General features: G+C 51.7%; 2 protein-coding genes and 1 pseudogene across 5 annotated transcripts in view; 1 reads left to right on the plus strand and 2 right to left on the minus strand.

Moving 5' to 3' along the window:
- The window catches only part of Dpcd (deleted in primary ciliary dyskinesia homolog (mouse)), an 18848-nt gene extending 5605 nt beyond the window's left edge, over nucleotides 1-13243 (plus strand). The window contains exons 3-6 of one of the 2 annotated variants that reach the window (XM_021151885.2): nucleotides 6781-6905; nucleotides 7307-7440; nucleotides 11957-12059; nucleotides 12428-13243. In XM_021151885.2, the coding sequence (XP_021007544.1) occupies nucleotides 6781-6905; nucleotides 7307-7440; nucleotides 11957-12059; nucleotides 12428-12532 (467 nt within the window). In that variant the 3' untranslated portion in view covers nucleotides 12533-13243. The remainder of the gene's footprint in view (nucleotides 1-6780; nucleotides 6906-7306; nucleotides 7441-11956; nucleotides 12060-12427) is intronic. The other variant, XM_029472547.1, reaches the window with a different exon arrangement.
- Nucleotides 5745-6038, minus strand: LOC110285606 (annotated as a pseudogene).
- Nucleotides 13208-23052, minus strand: part of Fbxw4 (F-box and WD repeat domain containing 4) — an 82865-nt gene continuing 73020 nt past the window's right edge. For 2 of the 3 annotated variants that reach the window (XM_021151882.2, XM_029472546.1), the window contains exons 7-9: nucleotides 14830-14970; nucleotides 14289-14430; nucleotides 13208-13878 (exon numbers count right to left, since the gene is read on the minus strand). In XM_021151882.2, the coding sequence (XP_021007541.1) occupies nucleotides 13759-13878; nucleotides 14289-14430; nucleotides 14830-14970 (403 nt within the window). In that variant the 3' untranslated portion in view covers nucleotides 13208-13758. The remainder of the gene's footprint in view (nucleotides 13879-14288; nucleotides 14431-14829; nucleotides 14971-23052) is intronic. The other variant, XM_021151884.2, reaches the window with a different exon arrangement.

A 23052-nucleotide genomic window follows, 5' to 3' on the forward strand; every position in this document is an offset into this window, starting at 1 on the left:
TCGACAGGTAGTATTGGTGAGGGAATTTCGTTTTCCCTTCTCCTGGCAGCTCATAAATGTCTCCAGCTGACAGCGTGGGTTATACTGGTTTGCATATTCTCTCATGCTCCAGTCTTACGGTGTGTGTGCCCTGCGCATGCTCAGTTGCAGTCAAAGTATTGAGCCTTACTTATTATGAGCTTCTTGGGCTCCAGTCCCAATTGGTTTAGTCTGGCGCTATTAAAAAATCTTGATGTGTTTAGCATATGACACTGATTCGTTGGAAAGCAATACAGTAGTAATATCCTCACAATGCATTGTAATTTATAGTGCTCCCGGGGGGTGACAGCCTTGGAATGCCAGACAGGGGAGACCTTATGAAAGCAGAGGTCACGTGAGCTAGCCACAGCCACCACCACCACCACCACCATTCGCCCACCCGTCCAGCCACAGCTCCTGCCCGGACCTGCACATCAGTTCTTTTTTTCCATACAGCAAAGAAAGCAGGCAGAGCTGCCAAGGCTACAGAAGCACACAGACAAACCCGGCCCTTGCCGTGGTTGGTGTGATATTACAATGAAGAACAAGACTGCCTGCCCGCTCTGCTGTCCTGCATCTCCTTCAGTTCTGGTGGTGGCGGGTTTGGCTAGACCTTCAAAGTTCCTTCGCTTTAGCAGCAAGGATGGAGGAGGGCTACAGTTCACCATTTGGCTGCTTAACCTAACGATGACATTTGCACGTTAACCGGGCTTCATGCCAGGGGCTCCACATGGATCACCTCCGCTGACATCTTCCTTAAAGCCCCACGATGTAGACACTGTTGGCCCCCATTTCTCAGTGGAGGAAGTAGGCTCAGAGGAGGTGAGTGCCACGCTGAGAACCCCAAAGCCAGATGGTATCTGAGCCAGCCTGGAGCTTGGCCCTGACCCCGTGGCGTAGTGGCAGAGCTGGAGTGTTTAAATCCTGCTCACTTTGGTTGGCTTTCTTTTCTCAAGATGTGCCTCTCCTCTGCAGCCTGGGGCTTCCTGTGCATCCTGGGCAGGGCCAGCCCTCCCAAAAGAGCCTCCTAGAGCTGAGGTTAAAGTGTGCAGGCCCAGCCCTGAGACCCGTTTATTACTTTCTATCTCCCCTAGCCTTCACCTAGCTATCTTGCAAAAATACTCTCCAATATTAGTTCTTGTTTGTTTGTTTGTTTGTTTTTGAGATAGGGTCTCTATGCATTGCCTAAGCTAGCCTTAAACTCCTGGGCTCAAGTGGCCCTCTGGCCTCCTTTCCCAAGTAGCTGGGACTGCAGGCACATGCTATAAAGCCTGGTTACTGATGTATAAATATCATCTCGGGGCCGGAGCTAGCTCTGTGCTTGCACATACTGTGAAGTAAAATGTGGATATGGTTTCCGTGGCAGTAAGTAAAATGGTTTCCATTTTTTTCCCCCAGCTAATATACAAATTTGATAATTGGTCAACAGGTTTTCTATTAGAAAAAAAAAGCTCAGAAAATAATTTACAGAGGGGCACTTGCTGGTAGGTGTGCATCTGTCTGGGAAGAAGTTCCTCCAGCCGATGTTAATAAGCATGTTAGTGTCATCTTTTTTTTCTACCCTCCCGGGGCTGTTCATTCCCACCCCCCACAATGAACGCTGTATGTATTCATAGAGGAAAGAGCTGAAGGGCCTTGTAACAATGATCGGAACATCAAACCAACCCCCAGAAGAACACAGCATGTCCAGGGGGCCACGGCTGAAGGGCAGACCGTCCCCCGGCGATTACATTTGGATTACCTCTTAATCTGCTTTGGTATTTGACCGCCAGCCTAACCACCACAGGCCGCATTCGGAGGATATTGAGCACTTTCATCCCCAGGCACTTGAGCGCCTTTATAAATGACCCACTCGAATCCCTCCAGCCTCCTCAGGGATGGGCCAGGCAGCTGTTTAATAGCCACGGAGCAGTGTTGCAGTGTTTTAGGGCAGAAAAGAAGAATCCTGCATCCAGTTTAAGCTGCAGGGAGTATTTAGAAAGGGGAATGTAATTATCCGTATTGGAAGTGGGCCAGGCCTCGGAGCTTTGGGGAAAGAGGCCTTTAGGATCTCCACTTCCCAGCCCACCTGAAAGATGGGGCTGCTTTCAGCAGTCTGGGGCGTCAGCCTGCTTCCTGCTGACTTGGGAAAGGCCCCCAGGCACTGTCTCCTTCATCCATCCTGCCATCAGACCCTTACAGGGTCATTGGAAGTCTCCTTTCCAAAGACTGGCCCTGACTCAGTCCAGAAGAGAGGACCGAGTCCCAGGGAGCTGCCTTGTACACACCAGTTTGGGTTTAACGTAAAATCAAATCAGGACGACAGCAGGTGGAGCAGTCCTGCCTGCCTCAGGAGCTGTCCTTGAGTTCGGGAACAAAGACGGGACCAGAAAGCCCAAGACTGTGTGTGCACGTGCACATGCGTGCCCGAACCATGGAACAAGTAAGGAGTTCAGAATCTTTCATTAGATCTTTCCGCTTGAAAGACTGGAAAGGAAACTTAAGTGTCACATTCTTACATAGATGTGATTCCCCAGGGCGTTTTACAAAAAGTGAGAGCCAAGAACACCAAGCTGCCGTGGCCCGAGGAACATTGAAAGGAGAGAGAAGAGAGCCAGCGGGTCTGTGCTTTCCCCTTCTTAGGGCACGTTTCTGAGGAAGACTGAGTTGGCCTTCCTTAAAGAGGAGGACCAGGTGGGAAGTCCGGCAGTGATTCTTGCCTCTAGGGCCCATACTGGTGATGTTCCCAGGACAAAGAGTGTAACAGAGCCCATGCTTTTCCAGCCCAGGTATATAAAAATTCATCATATTGCCCCTTCAGATAACCAAACCTGGCCTTTAAATACAGAAATAGAAGCTGGGTATGGAGAGGGCCACCTTTAGTCCCAGTATCCAGAAGGCAGAGGCAGAATGATCTCTGTGAATTTGAGGCTAGCCTTGTCTAAATAGCATGTTCTAGGACAACCAAGACTACATAGAGACCCTGTCTCAAAACAAAACAAAATAAAACAAACAAACAAACAAACAAACAAAAAACCCCACAAAAGACAAAGCAGCGCTTGAGGAAGCCATTTGGAATGTCACATCTGTGTAGAGTACTTGGAGCCTGTAGTTTATCTCTTTATTGATGACTGAATTCTGGACATGGGGTAATAAGACCCAAATTATCTTTGTCTATTTTAAGACAGGATTTTGTTATCTAGCCCAGGATAGCATATAATCTCCATCCTACCAGCCTAAGTGTGCATGTGTAGCTCTGTGATCTGTAGACCTGGATCTTAACTGTCACGTTTGGATCTCATTGTTCCTCAGTAATTCTACCCGGTCCCTGGAGAGCAGAGGTGAAGGAAGGGGGCAGGTGAGCAAGAAACGCCTTCCTCTCAATAAACAATAAAAATAGAGCTGTTAGACTAGCTGTGTCCTAAGTGACTGCCTCCTTAGGCCAGTGATGACTATGCTCTGCCCTTCAGTGTCGCCAGGGTGACACAAGGCCAGTCTGAGTGGTCTCAGCCAGGCGATGGTGATGCACACCTTTGATCTCAGGACTTGGGAGGCAGAGGCAGGCAAATCTGTGAGTTCACAGCCTGCATTCTCTACACAGTGAGTTCTAGAACTTTCAGAGTTACATAGTAAGACTCCATCTTAAAGACACCAAATGGTGCATGGGTGGTTGTGTCCTGCCCTGTGAGCTGTCATCTGATACTACTGTCAGTGTGTCTGGGGGAACCTACTTTCCCGCCTCATTTTTCTATATGCAGCTGCTGCTGGACTCCCCTGGCCCTTCTTCTGAGTGCTGAGGGTCAAACCCATTGCCTCATGCATGCTAGGTGCAGGCTCTACCACTAAGCTGCACCCCAGGCTACAGAGCATTTTATACATGGCTTGAGGATCCAGGGTGATCTTTGCTCTCATGGGGAGTAGGTTTCATCATCATGTCATGGTGAGCTGCTCCTAGGAGGTGTCTGTTACTTGTTTGTAGCTGTGACAGAGACCCCAGAGGCTGGCTTCCAGTTGACTGAGGTATTACCGTGGCTAGGTTTGCATATACTCCTGGTCACAGTCCATTCACTTAAGGAAGTATTTGTGAGTGTAAGAAGTTGCCTAGAAAGCATATTTCCAAGTTTTACTCTTCCTTATTAATTTTCATTATAAACTTGCAGATGTGTTTCTAGGGAGAATCTTGGCCCTGAGATGTAATAAAACCACAGTGCAGAGTGCAGCAGACCTTATAAAAAGCCCACATTCAAGGGAAAATTCTAAGTTTACATCAGGCTTCTGTGTTCGGCTTTTGTGCTCACAGTGGTGAGCATGAGCAGGATTGCCCCAGCTGATGAAAAGTCCCCAGGCCCGATGCTGCCCCACCCCCGAAACGGCTGTGGCCCCACCAGGCCTTTCAGAGTTTCTCAGCTCCTAGAAGCGGCTACAGGAGGCTGCAGGAGTTCAGCGCTGACTGCTCAGCTCTTGCAGCAGGACGCCCAAACTCCACAGCCCCCATCTTCTTAACAGAGCAGGAATGGAAGGGTGGAGGGTGGAGGGAGGAGGGAGAGGGTGGAGGGCAGAGGGTACGCCTCAGCAGAGCCCCTCTGCCACTGGCAGGTGACACTGCAGCCACCAGCATAGCACTCAGTGGGGCTCATTCCCAGTGCTGCTGACCGGACTCCCGTCTGGATTTATGACTTCCATAAAATATGTGCCTTAGTTTAAAAGACAACAACAAAAACTAGACCTGGTAGCACAGGTCTGTAAACCCAGCACCCATGATGCTAAGCCAGGAAGATCGCAGTAAGATCAGTGGTAGTCTAGGCTACCGAATGATTTTCATCAAAAGCAAACCTAAAGGGGTGTAGGGCAGAGGCTAAAAACAATATCCTCAACAACAAAAGAACCCTTTCACAAATATCTGCCTTATAAAATCTGGGAAAGTGAAAATCATTATTTGCATTATCAAGTTATAAATGTAAGGATCTATTATTATTTTATAAAAAACTCCACATTTACAATCAGCCCATTGTAGGCTGATATTTTTGTGCACTGTGTATAAGGTTGTCCTTGTGTTATTTAAATACTGATTTCTCTGCCCTCATGTCTTGTTTCAATCTGGACGCAGCATTGAAATGTGTACACCAAGAACCTCCTGTCTCAAGTCTGTGTAAGCAGTTCTTACCATCTATTCTCTGCCTTGTCAGTAAATGCCCATCACCCAGTGGCTGGGCAGGAGGGAGAATAGGGTGGGATGTCTGCCAACCAGACGAAGGAGAGAAAGGAGAGAGAGGGGGAGATTCAGATCGGCTGGAGGGAGGATTTGAAGCCATGAAGAAGGGGTCTGGAGAGAGATCATGGAAACACTCCTGGAGCCCAGAGAGCGAGAGCAGTAATCATATACAAATACCGTGGGGTGGGGTGGGGTGGGAGGCCACAGGTTAGCAATGCGGTTACTGCTGACCTGAGGGTGATGCGCAGTTCTTGGTAAAGCAATATGGTTGTCAGAGCTATTCACTTGTTTACATTTATATTAAAAACAATTCATCCATTTAAAATGTAGTGTACAAATGCAGACCAAGCACATAAAACAAGCATAACCAAATCTACAGCATCCAGTGTATGCCAAAGACTTTATGTGTTAATTGCGATGCTGGAGGTCAGTCCTAGTACTTGGGAAAACTGTCAGTGAGTCCCACTCCAGCCTGAGACTGCATTTATTTATTTATTTATTTTGAAACCAGAACATTTATGACTGATTGAAATCCTTAAGATGAACTGGATGCTGCAACAGCTGCCCTCTTGGGTTTCGGTGTTGTTCCCTCACGGAATCCATGTCTGAATCTGCGGTAGACAATCTTTAGGTGCCTCATCCGACCAGTCCCGGTAGTGTTTCGTCTCTTAGCCTTGGCACTCCAGTTATACTTCCTCTTGCGCTTGGCAGGGTAGCCACACTTGCCACAAGTCAACTTCTGAAGGTGGTAGGCCTTGGAGCCACAGCGGCGGCACAACATGTGCGCCTTGTTGTGACACTTACCAAAGGATGATGTTCCCTTCATCATCTTGCTTCTACCGGCAAGGTCAAAGAGACCAGAAGAGCCCAAGACTGCATTTAAATACAACTTCGGTGCTATTGGGATTTTTGTTGTTGGTCGTTGTTTTAAGGCAGATGTACCTAAAATAAGTGAATGTCTTTATTTGGACTTTATGAATCATGAAGCAAAAACAGCTTTCACTCAATTCATTTTTTTTCTTTGCATGGCATTCTAGGGGGGGTGGGGGTGGGAAATGCACCCAAAGGTGAGTGTGCGGGTTCAAGGATGTGCTGGTGTGTGGGTGTGTGGGTGCAAGGGTGTGTTGGTGTGGAGGTATGCAGGCACACTCTGAAATCCAAGCACCTGAGGCCAAGACACAAGGAATAGTTTGACAACAGCCTTGGCTATCTAGTACGACTGTGTCTCAGGAAATAACAGCAAAGCACAACTAGACTTCCGTCTGGAGGCCTAGACATCATGTTTCCAGAAATGGCTGTGATCGCCTCTTTGCCTTCTTCCGGGTGTCACACCCCATGGTTGCTCTCAGGGCTTCATCCCCGGTCCAGTTGTGTGCCTGCCTTGGAAATGGACTTTGCAAGTTACATGCTGCTGAAATGCCCCATGTGATTTCCTAAGGTTTGTGATGATTCCTGGCTCAGATACACAAGGCCCAGCATTGAGACCAAAGCCTGGGCTTCTCCCGTTCCAGTTATCCAACGTCAGCTTTGGCAGCAGCGAGCTTTAATCCATTGCTTGTTTCTCTCTGCAGTGAGGAAGTGGCGTGTGAAAAATGCCCTGGGAGCCTTGGGCCAGTGGCAGCTTGAAGTGGGAGAGCCAGTGCCCTCAGGAGCTGGGAGCCTGGGATCCGAGCTCATCAAAGAAAGTAATGCCAATGTATGTCTGTTTGTCCAGGGTCTTACGGGGATTGGGAGGAGGCTCCTGACCCCTAAGGGCAGGGTCTATAATTTGTTCACCTTATATATACTATGCCCACCTAGCCACAGTAGGTTTGTGTGTGCATCTGAAGGGTATGTCACAGCCACGGCAGCTGCTTCAGGTGGGGGGCCATGAAGAAGAGCAGAGGCACTTCCTGTCTGACTCTGGGAGGGGTTTAGGGATGGGGAGGAGCCAAGCCTTTGTCCCTTTCTCCGTGAATGGTCCTTGATAGGCTGGGCATCCTACCACAAGCCTATAATCCCGGCACTGGGGAGGTGGAGGCTGGAGAGCTGAAAGGCTGCGGTCATCTTCCTACACAGTGAGTCCAAGGCCAACCTGGGCTGATTTGCTTTTCATAGCCCATCTTCATGCGCAAGGACACCAAAACAAGTTTCCAGTGGCGGATTCGAAATCTCCCCTACCCGAAGGATGTGTATAGTGTGTCTGTGGCCCAGAAGGAGCGCTGTGTCATTGTTAGAACAACAAACAAAAAGTGAGTAGGGTGGTGGGCTCCTGTTTACTGTGTGCGAGAGGAGTGGATCGGAGTAGTGAGCGCTCAGGCTGCTCTGTATCTGGGAGGCAGGTGCTCAGAGTAACCAGCTAACTGTGCGGCTCCATCGAGGCAGCAGAACTCAGCCAGTGTCTGATTTCCTAGGTGTCATATGCTGGGCCTCACAAGACTGTTGTCGAACAACGAGTGAGGAGTAAGCACAAAGCCGTCACTTGAGGTCTCTGGAAGTTTACTCTAAGGTTGCTATGTCCTTGGTCTGGTGAGCTTGGCTTGGTGACATCACTGCATTGGCAGGGAGTCACGTCCTGGAAGGTACACCTGCCTGCCTTGGTGGCAATTTGAGACTTTAAGTCTCAGACAATGAGGTAGTAAACCCCCGTCCCTCCCCAGACTGAGAGAAAGTGGGCAGATGTTGGGCTCTCAGAAATCTCTGCAATGGTGTTTCAGATTCTCTCTGTGGTCTGCTGGGTGGAGGCAGTGGGTGGTCAGGTTTGAGAGGAGATGACTGGGGTGGGATCACACTTTGTGTCTGCGGCTCTGGCTCATCACAGTGGAAGAGCCTGGCAAGAATCTGTTTCAGCCTGAGTGAGAAAGAGGGTGTGGCCACCTCCAGCCTGGGGCTTCATTTTGTTTCTGTTTTATCTTCTCATCCACAAGCTGCCAAACTGGCCAGCTTGATGCTTGGGTACAGAGCCTAGCCCCATGGGCCACTGTATCATTTACCACGCCCCCCTTCAGGTGGTGTGGTAGGTACAGTCTCCGTTCCCCTAAGAGGCCTGCCTATAGGGAAGTGGGGAGTGTGGTGGGGGGGAACCTCCACCCACCTCCAGCGCAGCCCTGAGTCCTGTCTTCCTCTTAGCACCCCACACCCTGTCATTTTGGCAGGGTTAAAGGGACAAGGGAAAGGGTAGAGATGAATGAATTAATTTCAGGATTATTGCTGTACACACAGCCAGCAGCCCCTGTAGTGGACCTTGTCTATAAATATAAAGTCATAATAATAAGGGTTTACGTTTATAAAGTGTGCTGAAGTCCTAAGATAAAAGGCCGTTTATTCCCGTTATTGTTCTCATCATTAACAGGAGTCAGTGCCTAAAGTGGAATTTAGCAATTTCAGACAACAGAGAAATTGCCTGTAGGAAAACAAACTCCATGCTTCAGCAAGCATTCCCTGGCGGAAGAGGCCCTGGGTCCAAACTGGGAACAAAAGTGCTTCTGATAGCACTTGAATCTGCAGCTTAGCACTTTGTGGAGCTGGCTGCTGCCTCCTTTTCGTCCCCCAGAGGTCACTGTCGAATACAGATATCAGACAGAAATGTGATTACAAGCGAGTGCTACAAGAAAGGCTAGCTAGCTCACCAAAAAAATTCATCTGTGAGCAGATCCTCTGGGCCCCATCTCCTGCACACATATATCGTATATACCGTAGGTGGCGCTGTTGGCCAGGGGCTCTGTAGCTAGTGGGGCATTCCACCATCCAGTGGCACCCAGTGGCGGGGACTGGGGACACTGCTGAGATGCGGGTGGAGGCAAGGCAGGATGGGAGTGCTATCCTGGAAGGAGGGCTTCCCACACAGGGGAATGGTATTTTAGGGCTCGCTTGAAATTGAGTTTCTGAGCCCTAACCAGGCTCAGCCCTGCCCCCTGCAGACCCATCGGATAGGAAGCTAGAGAGGTGGCCAGATATAACCTATACTTTCAACAAAGCACAACAGTGTTTATATGTGTGGGGTCTGATTTTTTTCAGAATACTTTTAAAATCTCTTTCCTGGTCATCATATCATCCACAGCAGACATGCAGTATATGAATAGATGTAGAAAGGCATGTAAGAAGTCGGTACCAGCCGGGCGTGGTGGCGCACGCCTTTAATCCCAGCACTCGGGAGGCAGAGGCAGGTGGATTTCTGAGTTCGAGGCCAGCCTGGTCTACAAAGTGNAAAAAAAAAAAAAAAAAAAAGTCGGTGCCGTGTGACGTGTGCAGAGAAGACTGTGGCCTTCTTGCTGAGCACCTGGGCATCTGTAGCACACCCCGCCATGGTACTTTCCTTCCCCTGGTGCTGCGCCCTCATTTTAGTATTCCAGCATGCAGCTCCCAGCCAAAGCTGCAGCTGCCTTGCTGGTATCTGCCTGGCCCCTGGAGACTGTGGTTAGCCACTTGTTTAAAGAAGTGATTTCAGGGTCCTGTGGTGGTCCTCAGCCTCAGTATCGATAGGATGGGCTGGGGAAGGAAGGAACTGTTTCTACATGATTCTGGTGTGATACATCTGGTCCCAAGGAAGCTGGCAGCTGTTAAGGGGAAAGATGGAGTATGCTGGACTAGGAAGATGCTGGCTTAAATCTAGCCTGTGCCATGTGACTGTAGTATTTAGGCCAGCTTCTCACTTAGGAGAACGGTGCTTATACTACCTCAAGGATTGTTTGAGGAGTTTGACAATATCAGATACCTGCATGCTCCCTGGCCTGTGGTCAAGGTGCCAAAGCATGGGATCTGAAGAAAGCCTGGCTAAGTGCACTCACTGTATGATGATGATGCTGTGACAGCCCTAAAAGGCAGGACTCAGTGGTCAGACTCACTTGAGTGTGGGCCTGTACATTGTGACTCTGGGAGTGGCAGGAAATAGGGCTGCAATGTGCTCGGGACAGGAAGTAGGCTGAAGCCCTCTCTGGTTACCCGCCAAGCCCGTGTGCAGGCTGGAGGAGCGTGGGGTAGCTCGCGTGGACCTTTCCTCAGCAGCCCCGCTCCTGCCTCAGCCCTCCCTCAAGGATGTTCACTGAGCCTGCAAAGGGAAGGGACGGGTGAGGGGTCACAGGGAATACAAGCAAAGCAGGACGAGAAGGCACTCTGACTTTGGCTGAAGCACAGTGGGTTCCTCTCATCCAGGCCCTGGGGACAGTTCAAGTTCAGTTATTGTTGCAGCAAACCCTGAGTAGGTGAGGTGGGGTGGCTGTGCATGGGGGAATCCGGAAGGTACTGCACTTTAAGGAGTTGTTTAACCTCACCCAGTGTTTGTGCTGCTGGCACTGGCTGCCTCCGCTTCCCAGACTTGTGGCAGGGGTAGGGTGAGGAAGGGGGCAAGGTCCCCGGGATCCTGAGGTTGCCCGGGATGAGGACAAACCTTGGGCTGCTTCTCCTTCATTGGCCCCTCCTGGGAGTGGGTGTGGGAGGCGCTTCTCTGTTGGTTCTGCTTTCTGTGTATATTTGCCAGGAAGATGTTAACACTTCCTACCCGGCCTTTGTGTTCACCTAATCTCTGCTGTTTAACCTTTGACCCTCTGCTATTATCAGCGTCTGCCACCTTTGCTGGCCAGACCAGGGCCCCAGGAAAAGCCCTCGCTCGGCCTGTTGGCTAGGAAGAGGATGAAGCAGGCATTCCACCCTGTTGCAGGCAGATGGATGGCCTTTCCCTGGGGCAGAGCTTTGGGAAGGAAAGCAACTTGCAGTACCATTAGGGTCCCCGCCCCCACTCCTTTTGAACTGTCAGTCTTTAAGTAAACATTCTTTTCCTGCGTTGGGTCCCAGCACCTTGGTGGGGAGAGGGGAACCTGGGAAGAGACCCCCCCCCCCAAGCCTCTTCTGAACTGAGGGATTTGGGCAGGGAGGACAGGCCAGAAGTGCTGCATTGATGTCAACTCTCTGAGTCCCTGGGGCATCAGGGCTTTTGAAGTGGACTCAGTGTAGCTGTCACCACAAGGGCCAGGACCCTCTGAAGTATTGAAAGCCATTCTCTCCGGGCCCAGCTCTTGAGTCTGTTGTACCTGCTGCCTAAGGCGTTTCCCTCCTCGGCCCACACAGCCTCTCCCTCTGCAAAAAAGGGACCCCTTGTCCAAGTGAAGGCTCCAGCAGCCCCTGGCCAGTGCCCAGCCCACACAGCCACCACAGAGACTGCCAAATGAGGCTGTTTGAGAGGAAGGGCCTATCCTTAGGCTCTGGTCTAATAAGTGTGTGGGGAAATCTCCAACCTCCCACCAGCCTCCCCCATCCCCACCCCACCCTGACTCCTACAGCACTGACAACTGACCAGGGCAGCAGCAGCAGCGCCTCACCCGGCTCGCTCGGCTGCATTTCCTCCAGGGAAGCCTGGGATCTGCGCTTCTCTGGTTGGTTTTGGCTTTACTCTACTGTACTGAGGGCAGGAAAAGGGTCCAGGTCTGGGATCCAGGGTCCTTTAGCGTCATAGCTCCTCTCCCTGGGGAGTTAGATGGCTCTGTGCACTGTGTTCTCCCTCTGAGAAGGCTCCCTGAGGCTTGGGGTGCTCTTTGTGTAGTTGGGAGTTCCCGCCCTGCATGGGGAGCCCCTCTGCCCCTGGTTCTGCTCACCATTGGCTCTGAGGCCACTACCATTCTTTTAGAACCTCAGACTCAACCAGGCCTTTCCTCAGGCTCTCCCTGTTTCCTCTCGAGCTTTACAGAAAACGGGGGAGAGGTGTGGAAGGCCTAGTGTCTCCCAACTGTTGGGGTCGCTGTGCTGGTTCCCCAGCAGCCTCTTGTGTCCCCACAGGTACTACAAGAAGTTCTCCATCCCTGACTTAGACAGACACCAGCTTCCTCTAGAGGATTCTGCGTTGAGCTTTGCGCACGCCAACTGCACCCTGATAATCTCTGTAAGTTTTGCCCAGGCTTGGCATCAAGAAGAGGTTTCTCATCCCTCACCCACGTCCCAGAATCCAAGCATCCCAAACCCCGAGTGTGCTTGTTAGAGAACCAACATCTCCTATTCATCTGGGGGTGCAAGAGGAGACCAAGGGAGAGCCACACCCCAAAGCTCACGAGGTGGGGCCGTGGTGGTAATCACAGGCCTTAAGTTGTCACCTTGGGTCTGCCCCTCCCCAGCCACAGGAGCTGAGGAAGTCCTTCAGACCAGCACGCCTAGGTTTCCTCCCATACAAGGAGGCTCATGGAGAGCCAGAGTGAGAGTGTGGAGGGAGACTCGAGTAAGTGAGTTATGGCTTCTCCCTGGTTCCCTCCACAGTATCAGAAGCCAAAGGAGGTCATGGCGACTGAGTCGGAGTTACAGAAGGAGTTAAAGAAGGTAAAGACGGCCCACAGCAGTGCCGGGGACTGTAAGACGCAGTAGCTGTCCTGAGCCTTGCACCTCTGGTGCGGAGGAAACTGTGAGACTTCCGGCATGGGTTTTATGGCGCGGGCAGCCTCTTCTCTTCTAAGAACTACAGAGTCCCTAGAACTGGCTCTTGGGGAACAGCTTGCTCCCACCTGTGGCTCTGGTCCTGAGTAAAGTCATTTGCAGTTGCTCTAGAAGGACTGACTGCCCCTTTCTCTACTTCTGGGTATTGCCCGTCCCTGGATACCCTGCCTTCTTAGGGAAGATGGTGGTGTGACAACCCACCCCACCTCCCATCCTGGGGACCTTCCAGCTAACGGGGGAGCAGAGTGGGAACAGGCTGGGCATCTTGGAACTCCTGTGTGCTGGCTTGCCTTATATAAGAGACTCAGGAAAAACTCCTCTGAGGCCAGGGTGGGCAAAGGGGACGTTTAAACATCCAGCTAGCTTGGAAACAGCACAGAACGCTAAGACACTGTGGTTAAAAGAACACGGTTGCCGTACTGTCAAAGGTGTGTGTGATAGGACAGAGGCGAAATGTCACCATAGCTCAACAGCCGAGAGTCCTCCGACAGTTCCTTGTCTACACCCTGGGGAGGTTCTTGGGGACATAGAGCCATAGTTTTGTCCTTTCCCTGTACACTGCCTTCCTGGACCCACTTAGAATGACCTAACCACCAAAGAACCAGATTTGTCAACAATTAAATTTTATTTTTATAAAAATTACAATGGTAGCATGTTTCCCATAGCAGGACTGAGGAACAGCTAGCCCGGAACCCCAAGCTGACAGGCGTTTTTTGTCCTTCCTTCGTTTCAAAGCAAAGCAGACTGGTACCTCAGGCAAGAGCCCAGCTCCAAGATGTTGGCCAAAGTTACCATCTGACTGAGGAGGCGGCTGAGACCAGCACAAGTTCTAGCAACTGCATCTCTTTCTGTCCGGGATGGTGAGAGCCCTCATCTCACTCTGTAGGCTGCAGTAGTGCTGGGAAGGGCTCAGGAGAAGGCCTGACCCTACTATAAACACCTAAGTTCAGGTACATTCTCCTAAGAGCACAGGAGGGCCCATGTCAGAGTCGGCCCAGTGTCCAGGACTCAGTGCTTCAGGTGCCAGGGCATGGTGGCCAGAGACCTAGGAGCTCACTCAGCAGGGCTGGGAAGAAGAGTGAGGTATCCCCTCACCTGCCAGGCAGGAGAGGTCCCTGAGTAGCTGACTTGCCCAGCCCCTAAGCAGGGCTGCTCTGTCATGGGTTCTGAAAGTCTAAGACGTGGAGGTTGTAAGACAGCGCAGCATAGAGATGCCTGGTGGTGAACCGCAGGCAGTACACAGGGCTGCTGAGTGGGGTCGACGTCAACGAGAAGGCCTGCAAGGGAGACACAGGATGAGAACCTCTCAAGTGGGAGATGGGGTGCCCTTGCCCCACTCTTACCCAGCCTACTCCCCCCAAGAGACACCGTCTTGCAAAGGAGGCTGGGACACAGGAGGCTGGGACTCTCTCTTTACCTACGTGGCCTTTCACTGTGAACACTGAAGGCTTCTAAGGTTCACTATTACTGTCCACTGAATGGTTACATCCCAGATTGGCACCTCTGTGCCCAGCCACCTTCCCGGGGATATTCTTGACATATGCAGTGGCCCAGGGAGGAGTTCAGACCAGTGAAACAGAATGACGACAGCCGGCTTTAGGTACACCTTGGGCTCGTCACCCGCTCTCAGATGCAACCCACAATGAATCTTGCCATCCCAGAGGCATACATTAGGCGGGACACTTACATGCAGGCAAGCCCGCTGGCGTCGGTCCCACAGCCGCACAAGACCATAGTAGGAGGAGCCTGTGGCCAGCAGGTGGTTACCGTCTGTCTGTAGGCAGTAGAAGGTACTGTCATGAGGCTCCTCCCACTCCATGACACATTTCCTGTCCAGGAAGAGAGAGTGATACAGATAGGTTTGGATGCCCTCCACCTAACCCAGCTCAGGGATAGAGACTGGTTAGGGACCCCTAATGGGCTCAAGTGATGTGAAGCCTGACTCAACCAAACCTAACGGAGCCTTGGGCCACCGAGGCAGCACATCCTCATCTGTATTTCCCAGCAGACAACCTGACGGAGGACCCGTTGTAGAGGCTCTAAGAAATGTCTGCTTTTTCAGTCTCCCTGGCCACAGTGACCAGAGCTGCCGAAGGGTAGGGAATCTGACCTTGATATGGCCTTGCTGACACGGAGTCTCTGTGCCCTGGGCTGACTCAAAACTAAAAAGAGCCTGCACCCATGCCAGGCTCCTGTGTGTCTCCCCCTCTCCCTCCCAGCACACTCACCGTGTACTTGTGCGGAGGTCCCAATAGCGAACATAGGTGTCATAACCACAGGACAGCAGTGTAGAGGGGGACTCATACATGACATCTAGCACCCCAGCCCCTGGGGGGAAGTCACTGCCCAGATGTGTGATCAGCTGCCCACTGGAAGAAAAAAGGAGGGTAGCCGGTGAAAGGTGTCCACCTGGGTGCTCCTGAAGAGGAGGGCTCAGGGAAGATATGGCAAGCCACTGGACCTCCAAATAGCAACATGGCCCACCCCTCCCCCAACCCCCCAGTCCCAAGCCAAAGCCTCAGTGGGGCAATGCGGCAGCCGTCCTCCATCACACCTGCATGCCGGCTGCCTGCTCCCTCTGGGGCAATGAATGGGTCTTGCTGAAGGGGTCGGCCCCCCTCAGAAGCACACACTTGGTTACTTTATACTCCTTGATCTGGCAGGTCATGCAGTTCTGAGCTGTCTGAGTCCAGTGCCTTAATTCTTGCCTGTAATCTCGGGCTCAAACCTTATTGGGGATAAAGACCACACAAAGGGAGAGAGGAGAGTCCTAGGAAATGTTAAAACAAGTAAACACCTTTGTGTCCAGGGACAGAAATAGCTGAGAAAGCAGCTTAGTGCGCTGGTCCCTGGTGTTCTCGGTCTCTGGCCCCCAGCCCAGGGCTAACACGCCTCTATGATCACAGCCCCCAGCCTGCTGGGCTCCAGCCTGCTCCCCCACCCGTACCCCGCCCGGTGGCCGAGAACTGATTACTGAGAAGAACAATTTCTTTGTGACTGTGTAATTCCCTCCGTGACCGCGGCAGTGGGCAGACCTCTCACCCCATGCCAGACCCCTAGCAACCACGTAGGGGGGCCTCTTGGCCCTAGCAACTGCCCCTCAACATCAAGTGCACCCGCTAATCCTTGTGGCCAGGGGACGGGTCGATGTATTGAGCTTCTGCAGAATGTCTGGGGGGACGATGGAGGAGAGGCACCCTCTAGGCCTAACGCCTCAGCCTCCTTTTTAAGGTATGACAGGAGAAACAAGGCCATAGACACATTACAGGACCGCTCAGGTAAGAGGCCTGAGCAGTTGTCAGCAAAAGGCTTGAAACAGGCGAGGCTGCCAGCCATGTGTCTAAAGATAGACGAGCTCCATGCTGTCCCCATCAATCAGACTCTTACCCAGCCTACTCCCCCCAAGAGACACCGTCTTGCAAAGGAGGCTGGGACTCTCTCTTTACCTACGTGGCCTTTCACTGTGAACACTGAAGGCTTCTAAGGTTCACTATTACTGTCCACTGAATGGTTACATCCCAGATTGGCACCTCTGTGCCCAGCCACCTTCCCGGGGATATTCTTGACATATGCAGTGGCCCAGTGTTGGCCTGAGGAGATAAAGACAGGCTTGTAGCAGGGCGGTGGTGGCACACACCTTTGATCCCAGCACTCAAGGGGCCGAGGCAGGTGGATATGAGTTCGATGCTAGCCTGGGCTACAAAATGAGTTCCAGGAAGCCAGGGCTCTCACACAAAGAAACCCTGTCTTGAAAAAAACAACACACAACTAAAACAAAACAATCAGGCTGTCTTCCAGTGACTGGGGTAGACATTTTCTCCCCAGGTCAATGTCTGATAGAGACCCTGGGCCTTGCTCCCAGAGAGGCCCTGCCTTTCTAGACCAACCACCAACCACCTTGGCCATGGGAGGTGGGAGGAGTCTCTGTCTCTGGGTGCACTTGGGTTTGTGTACACCAGGGGGAGCTGCTGCGCTCCACACGTCTCCCTTTCCTGACTGTGGGCCTGCCCACTCCATTAGTAGAGCTGTAAGGAATGACTGAGGAACTCTCCCCTTTAATCTGTGGAAGTAATTTCATGTTTGTTTGAAATAGAAGATGAAAGACTTGGGGTAGGGTGGAGTCTAGTGGAGCCCCATCTGCCCACCCTGTTGCTGGGTTCTGAGAGAATGAGACCTGGGCATCCACTGCTAGTGGGGTTAGCAACGAGAGGGGGCACATCCACATTGAACCACTAATCTGGATCCTGCCCACTGCCCAAGAAGCCCCCAGTACAGCACAGCCCGAAGGGCCTGGGGGACCCTTGGCCTAGCCTGAGAAGTGTCTGCTTTCCTTTCTCTAGGACTCTCAAGTGGCCACACACACTTTAAACCACCAATAAAAAGATACACTTTCTTTGGCCTTGAGGCTCAGGACCCTCAAGGCTCTGTTGTAAAGCACTGCAAGGTTAAGTTCAGAGCATCAACTGACACACCAGGCTCTGGGAAATGGCCTGTCTCTTCTAATAGTGGCCCAGCGGTGCCACGGGAGCCCTGCTGGGACTTTGATTTGGGAAAACAAACAGAAATGGCACCATGGGCCCTTCAGGTTCCCACCCCAGGCCCAATTTCCTTAGAAAGCTGTAGTGCTGTGGTGCTGAGGGAGAGACTGGTCAACAATAGCCCAGCAGCCTGTGTCTCTGTCCCCTCCTGCGCTGCTGTTCTCACTGCAAGTGTGTTCTTGTAAAAACGATTAGATTGCAATTTGTATAACGTGGTGACCCCCAAATTCAGACATTTCACCCCTTTTCTCTGGAAAGAATGTTAAGAATGCGACTCAGCTTCTCACTGTAGGGGGCAAAGGGGGGCGGTGTGCGCAGAGCCTTGGCTGTCCCACAACTTGTGTGGGAACAGGGCTGCAGCTCAGAGCCCCAGGCCAAGTCAGGAGCACAAACTGGGCTTGTCACTATAGAGTCAGACAACAAAACCCCTTCTCTTCCAGCTCTGTGGACAAAGCCGAGGTCTCCAGGAGCTGCTGCAGGCTGGGGACCCCCACACCCTAGCCTCCCGAGTCTGACTTCAGCAATTCTCTCTCCACCCAGGGAAAGATAAAGACAGATGGGGTGGCCCACAGGGTGAGCCTGGTGGATGAATGACACAGGCCAAGTATGCCTGCTGAAGGAGCCCTCTTCCCTGGCACAGCCGCTGTAGCTGTCTCTGTGAGGCTCTAGTACCTGGGCAGGAAGAAGCAAGCTAAGTGGGACCATCTCCCTGAGGAGTCTCTCAGAACAGAAGGCAGGGCTCCTGGCCCTGGCTCACCCTGCTGACGAGGAGAAAGAGAAATTTAATAATGTATTGCCATTAACCACTGTGGCCCAGTTGACGGAGGCATTTCCCTGCCCCAAGGCTGGACCCTGCAAAATCTAAACACTATGCCATATTTCACTCTCGTGTGTGTGTGTGTGTGTGTGTGTGTGTGTGTGTATGGAGGGGAGGTCCTCTGTGTAGCCCTGGCTGTCCTGGAACTCACTCTGTAGATCAGGCTGACTTCTAACTCAGAGACCCACTTAGGATTTGAGGCGTGAGATGCTGCCCACGCTGCCCAGCAGCCCTGCTTCACTCTCGGCCCTGGCCCACACACTCACCACAGGCCTCTTGTACTAGAAACCCTCTGAGGCTCCCTGCCACAGTGACACGAGCTTGCGGCTCTCACATTTTCAGCTACTTGTAACATCCTGACTATGAGCGGGCTCCCTGGAGCCCGTGCATGGGCGCTGTGCTTCCCTTTGGAATAAGGACTCATCTGGCACGTGCTACCTTGAACCGGAACAGTGGTTTTGGGGGAAAGAAGCCTGGCAAGCTGACATCCTTGCTCCAAGGGCAAATGGCCTGAAGGTTACATCAGGCCCAGGATCACTAAAGAAAGTAATGGGCCCTCTTTTCTCCCTCCCTTAACAATTAACCGAGCACCTTCTATATGCAAACTATCATGCTTTAACAGAAATTACAGAGATGTGAGCTGCATATAAAGGACGTACTGTCCCTCTTTTCAGTGAGTATTCTGTCCAATGAGGGAGAGAAGTCTAAATGTATACTCACAAACAGAAAAACAACTTTCTATGAGGAAAATCAGCATTTTGGGTGAGGGGAATGAGTGATTCTTTAGTTAGTGATGGGACTGTGACAGGCAATGAGAAGGAAAGGCATTGATGGAGGTGATGAGGCTTGGGGGGGAGGGCACGTCACAGTCTCTGGCACCCAGGCCACAGGCCTGTGGAAACACAGCCCTACCTGCCATAGAGCACCGTGAGGCTTTGGGGCAGAGTAGCAGTCTCAGATCAGCCCTCGGATTATGAATAAAGAAGCCAATGCTACAGAGAAAATACCTTCAAGTTCACACATCAAGAAAACAGACCAAGAAAGCTGCAACCACAGCCTGGTAGCCTCGTGAGAGGAGTGGAGATGGCTCTGCAGGCTCAGGTGGCAGACAGCTGCCACCTCTATAGCAGCTCTAGCGGCTGAGTCCCTGTGTCTGGGAGGCACTACACTGAGTGCTTCATAGACTCTGGCTCATGGAGTCCTTAGCATGGGCCTGGGGTCTCCTAACACCACTGTACAGATGAGTAAGCCAAGGCTCAGGTTGCCCCTGGTAACCATAAGTCAAGACCATGGATTCAGGCCTGCCTGCTCTACCGCACTCTCTTGCTGGTGGCCTTCCCACCTTTCTCTCATACACACAGGACCTTAGATATCATCTGTCTAGTCCCGCAGTTGGCCTGCTCCAGTGGACACAAGGACCAGCTTCAGGCCCTCACTTGTGCTTTGTGGGCCTCTGTACCTCACGAGTGCGTAAGGGTCTGGTCCTCATTGGGAATATGTCCCAAATTTAAAAGAAATAAAAAAAATTTTCACGTGGCTCTTAGAAAGGGTTGCGGGTGCCACAGTGCACTTATAGAAGTTGGGGCAATTTCAAGGACTCAGTTATCTCTTGTCATGTAGGGTCTGGGGATCAAACTCAGGTTGTCAGGCTTGATGACAAGACACTTTCTGCCCACTGAGCACTTGCCCCAGACTCCAAATGTAACAGTGGAGCTGTAGGATAAAGAGATGATGCTGAAAGCTTTCACCCCTGCCACATCAGGTCTGAGGAGAAGACACATGGTATCTGTCACATGTATGTGTGTGAGCATGTGTGTGTGAACATGTATGTATGTGTTGAGCATGTGTGTGTGAGCATGTGTGTGAGAGCATGTGTGTTTATGAGCACATGTGTGTGAGCATGTATGTGTGTGAGCATGTATGTGTGAGAGCATGTGTGTATGAGCATGTGTGTGTGTGAGCATATATGTGTGTGAGCATGTGTGTGTGTGAGCATGTGTGTGTGAGAGGATGTATGTGTGAGCATGTGTGTGTATGAGCATGTGTGTATGAGCATGTATGTGTGAGCATGTGTGTGTGTGAGCATGTATGTGTGTGAGCATGTGTGTGTGAGAGTATGTGGGTGTGAGAGCATGTATCCCCTCTCCGGCACCCACCAGAGCACACGTGTTCAGACACACTGGCTCAAAGGCCAGGCAGCCAGGCAGCCCACTTTGTACTGCTAACAAGGCGACATAATTACAGGAAAGGGCAGCCAGGCAGATAAAAGGATACAAAATTTCAACATCTGTTGCCATAAAGGGATAAGGAGAAGTGAAACGCAAAGTATCAGTTTGGTGTCAGCAGGCAGAGAGCCAATTTCAAAGAGTTGAGGGGGACAGAGGGGACAAGAAAGCAAAACCAAGGGGGGAGAAAGAAAAAGAAATTACAGGGTTCCTTAAAGAAGTAAAGAAAAGGGAGAATGAAAAAGCTGTCAGTAATACTTTCAAAGGAGAAGGCAGGTACTTTCAAGAGGGGCAGTCCCATAATCACCCTGACTGAAGGCCAGGCCCCTGTAACGGGGTGGGGGAGAGGAAGGCCTGGGCAGACAAAGCCACATCTGGGTGGGATGGGGCATGTGTGATGTCCTTAGCATACCAGCCTGGGCTGACCATAGTTTCCATCTCCATCCATGTGACCCTGCCGTTCTGTCGTCAGCCCTGTGTTCATATCCTGTGCTCAGCACAAGCTGAAGCCACATTCCCAGATACCTGGGGTTAACCAGGTAGCCCTGGTCAGTAGGCTAGCTCAGTACTCAGTAGAAGAGGCCATGGGGACAGATCAGGGAGAGCTTCATGAGGGGACAGTATTAGTGCTGACCTGGAAGGTCTCCTTAGGCAGAGATTAGTTCTAGTATGGGGCTGCCCTGAGCAAAGCCTAGGTGGGTGGGAAACCCACTCTGCCCGTTCCCTGCAGAGAAGAGATTTGGTAGCTTCCTTCAGCAGAGGAAGAAAAGCATAACAGAGAACAGTGGTGGCCCCGGCCTCAGGGAACAGAGATAAAGGGTTTGTATAGCGACATGTGAATACACACCTGCAAGGTGGAGTATCCAGAGAGCGCAATACCTCTGAACAGTGAAGTCACCAAAAGCCCCCTACCCTGCTTCCCTACCTCACAGTCCCTAGGATGGCTTATGTCCAAGGGCTGGACCCCCTGTGAGACCTTCAGGTCTGTAGTCATAGTAGCTTACCTGTCCCTAGCCACAGGGGACCCAGAGTGCTCTGCTCTTAGGGACCAATGCTAAATGCAGCCAGCTCAAATGCCCCCTGGTAGAAAATGCAAGCCCTAAAGCAACAGCAGAGTCAGTGGTGGAAGGTCTCCACCCTCCAGTAGCTAGAGATGTGTGCACCCCTGGAGACTAGCCAAGTGCTTTGTTGAAATGCAGACAGAGGATGCAAACTCTATCTTCTCCGGGCTTCAAGCTAAGGGATGGCTTTCCCTCAGAGCCTACCTAACAAGACTACCTCAGTGGTTGGCTGTCATTAGGAGGTATTGGCAGTTGAAAATGAATACTGGGCCTGGAGACTATCAGAAATCAAGTCCTGTGCAACTCGAAGCTATGCTGTGAGAAAGAGGCCCCATCTTCCTCATTGGAAATCCCCTCTCCTTGGGCTTAACTTTACAGTGCTGTTCCAATAGAGGAAAAGGCTGAAAAGGAGATATACCAGCAACCTTGACCAGCCCCTTCCTCGCCCCTCTTCCCTGCTTGGCTCCTGAGTACCCTGAAAGGGCTGTGCTGTCCCTCTGACCACAGTGGTGGGTACCTGAGAGATGAATGTGGCAACAGCTCTAAAGGGGACACAACTGGTGTCCAGTGGGGTAGCTGCACTTCCTGGGTGTCCCAGCCCCCACCATCACCTCAGGGTAGCTCAGATGCTGAGAGCTACCCCACACCCCAAGTCAGTACACACATAAAAGGAAATTCAGGCTGTGCTCAGGTTTCGGCGGTGACAGGTTAAAAGCAAAGCATCCAGGCAGTGGCACATTCCGCCCAGCCAGCGTCCTGCCGGCAATACCACTCCACCTCGCAGATTGCCTGTCACTCAGGCTTTGGTGTTATTGAAAGATCAAACTTGGTCCTGCCTGTTCATTACCTTAATCCTGTTTTCTACACGGCTTTATTATCTGCTTGGGCTTCTTTAGGCAAGACAGCTTCAGAGCTGCCCTGGCCATCCATTTCCTCCACCAGGGCATCTCCGTACTCCCTGGCCTGCTCAGTTCTCTAAGCTGAGCACAATTCTGGATACAGGGTAGATGTCTGCTCAAGGTCTGGCTCCTCCTATGGGTGATGAGGGCAGTCTGGGGCTAGAGAAGAGGCATTACCATGTGATACTAGGGTGGCCCTGTCACAGGCAGAGCCCAGAAGGTGGCAGAGAATACAGTGACAATAATTCATTTGGTTCCAGGACAATCAGAGACCTCCGTTGTCTTGTGCCCATTCTTTTTTTTTTTTTTTTCTTTTCGGTGTGTGTGTGTGTGTGTATGTGGTTTTGAGACAGGGTTTCTCTGTGTAGCCCTGGCTGTCCTGGAACTCACTCTGTAGACCAGGCCGGCCTCGAACTCAGAAATCCGCCTGCCTCTGCCTCCCGAGTACTGGGATTAAAGGCGTGCACCACCACCACCCAGCCCTGTGCCCATACTTATTTGTGTTTGGGGTTGATGACATCTAGAGATTTTATGAAACTGGCGCTGCCCCTTAGAACACCATACTGACCCTAGTGCCTCCAAGGCAGCCACAGGCAGCTTGAAGATATCCAGTTGAGATGTTGCTAGACCATGGTGGTGTACTCAGACCACAGTCTGTGAGCCAGGCCCAGGCAGAGATGACGGTCATGAGCTACAGCTGTGTGGCTGACTGAAGCTGCTGGCACAAATGCCCATCCCAAACCACAGCCCTCCTGGCAAGACCCTCCTTGCTGTGGGGCTGGCAGTTCCCTCTACACTGGCCAGAGGCCACAGGTATTCTGGGAATTGAGGCGAGATCCTCACAAACCCTTTGGTTCTGAGGGAGAAAGCAAAGGTGCCAGGCAGTGGGGGAGGGGCATTTTTCAGGTATC

This window comes from Mus caroli, chromosome 19, assembly GCF_900094665.2.
Source record: "Mus caroli chromosome 19, CAROLI_EIJ_v1.1, whole genome shotgun sequence".
Lineage (NCBI taxonomy): Eukaryota > Metazoa > Chordata > Mammalia > Rodentia > Muridae > Mus > Mus caroli.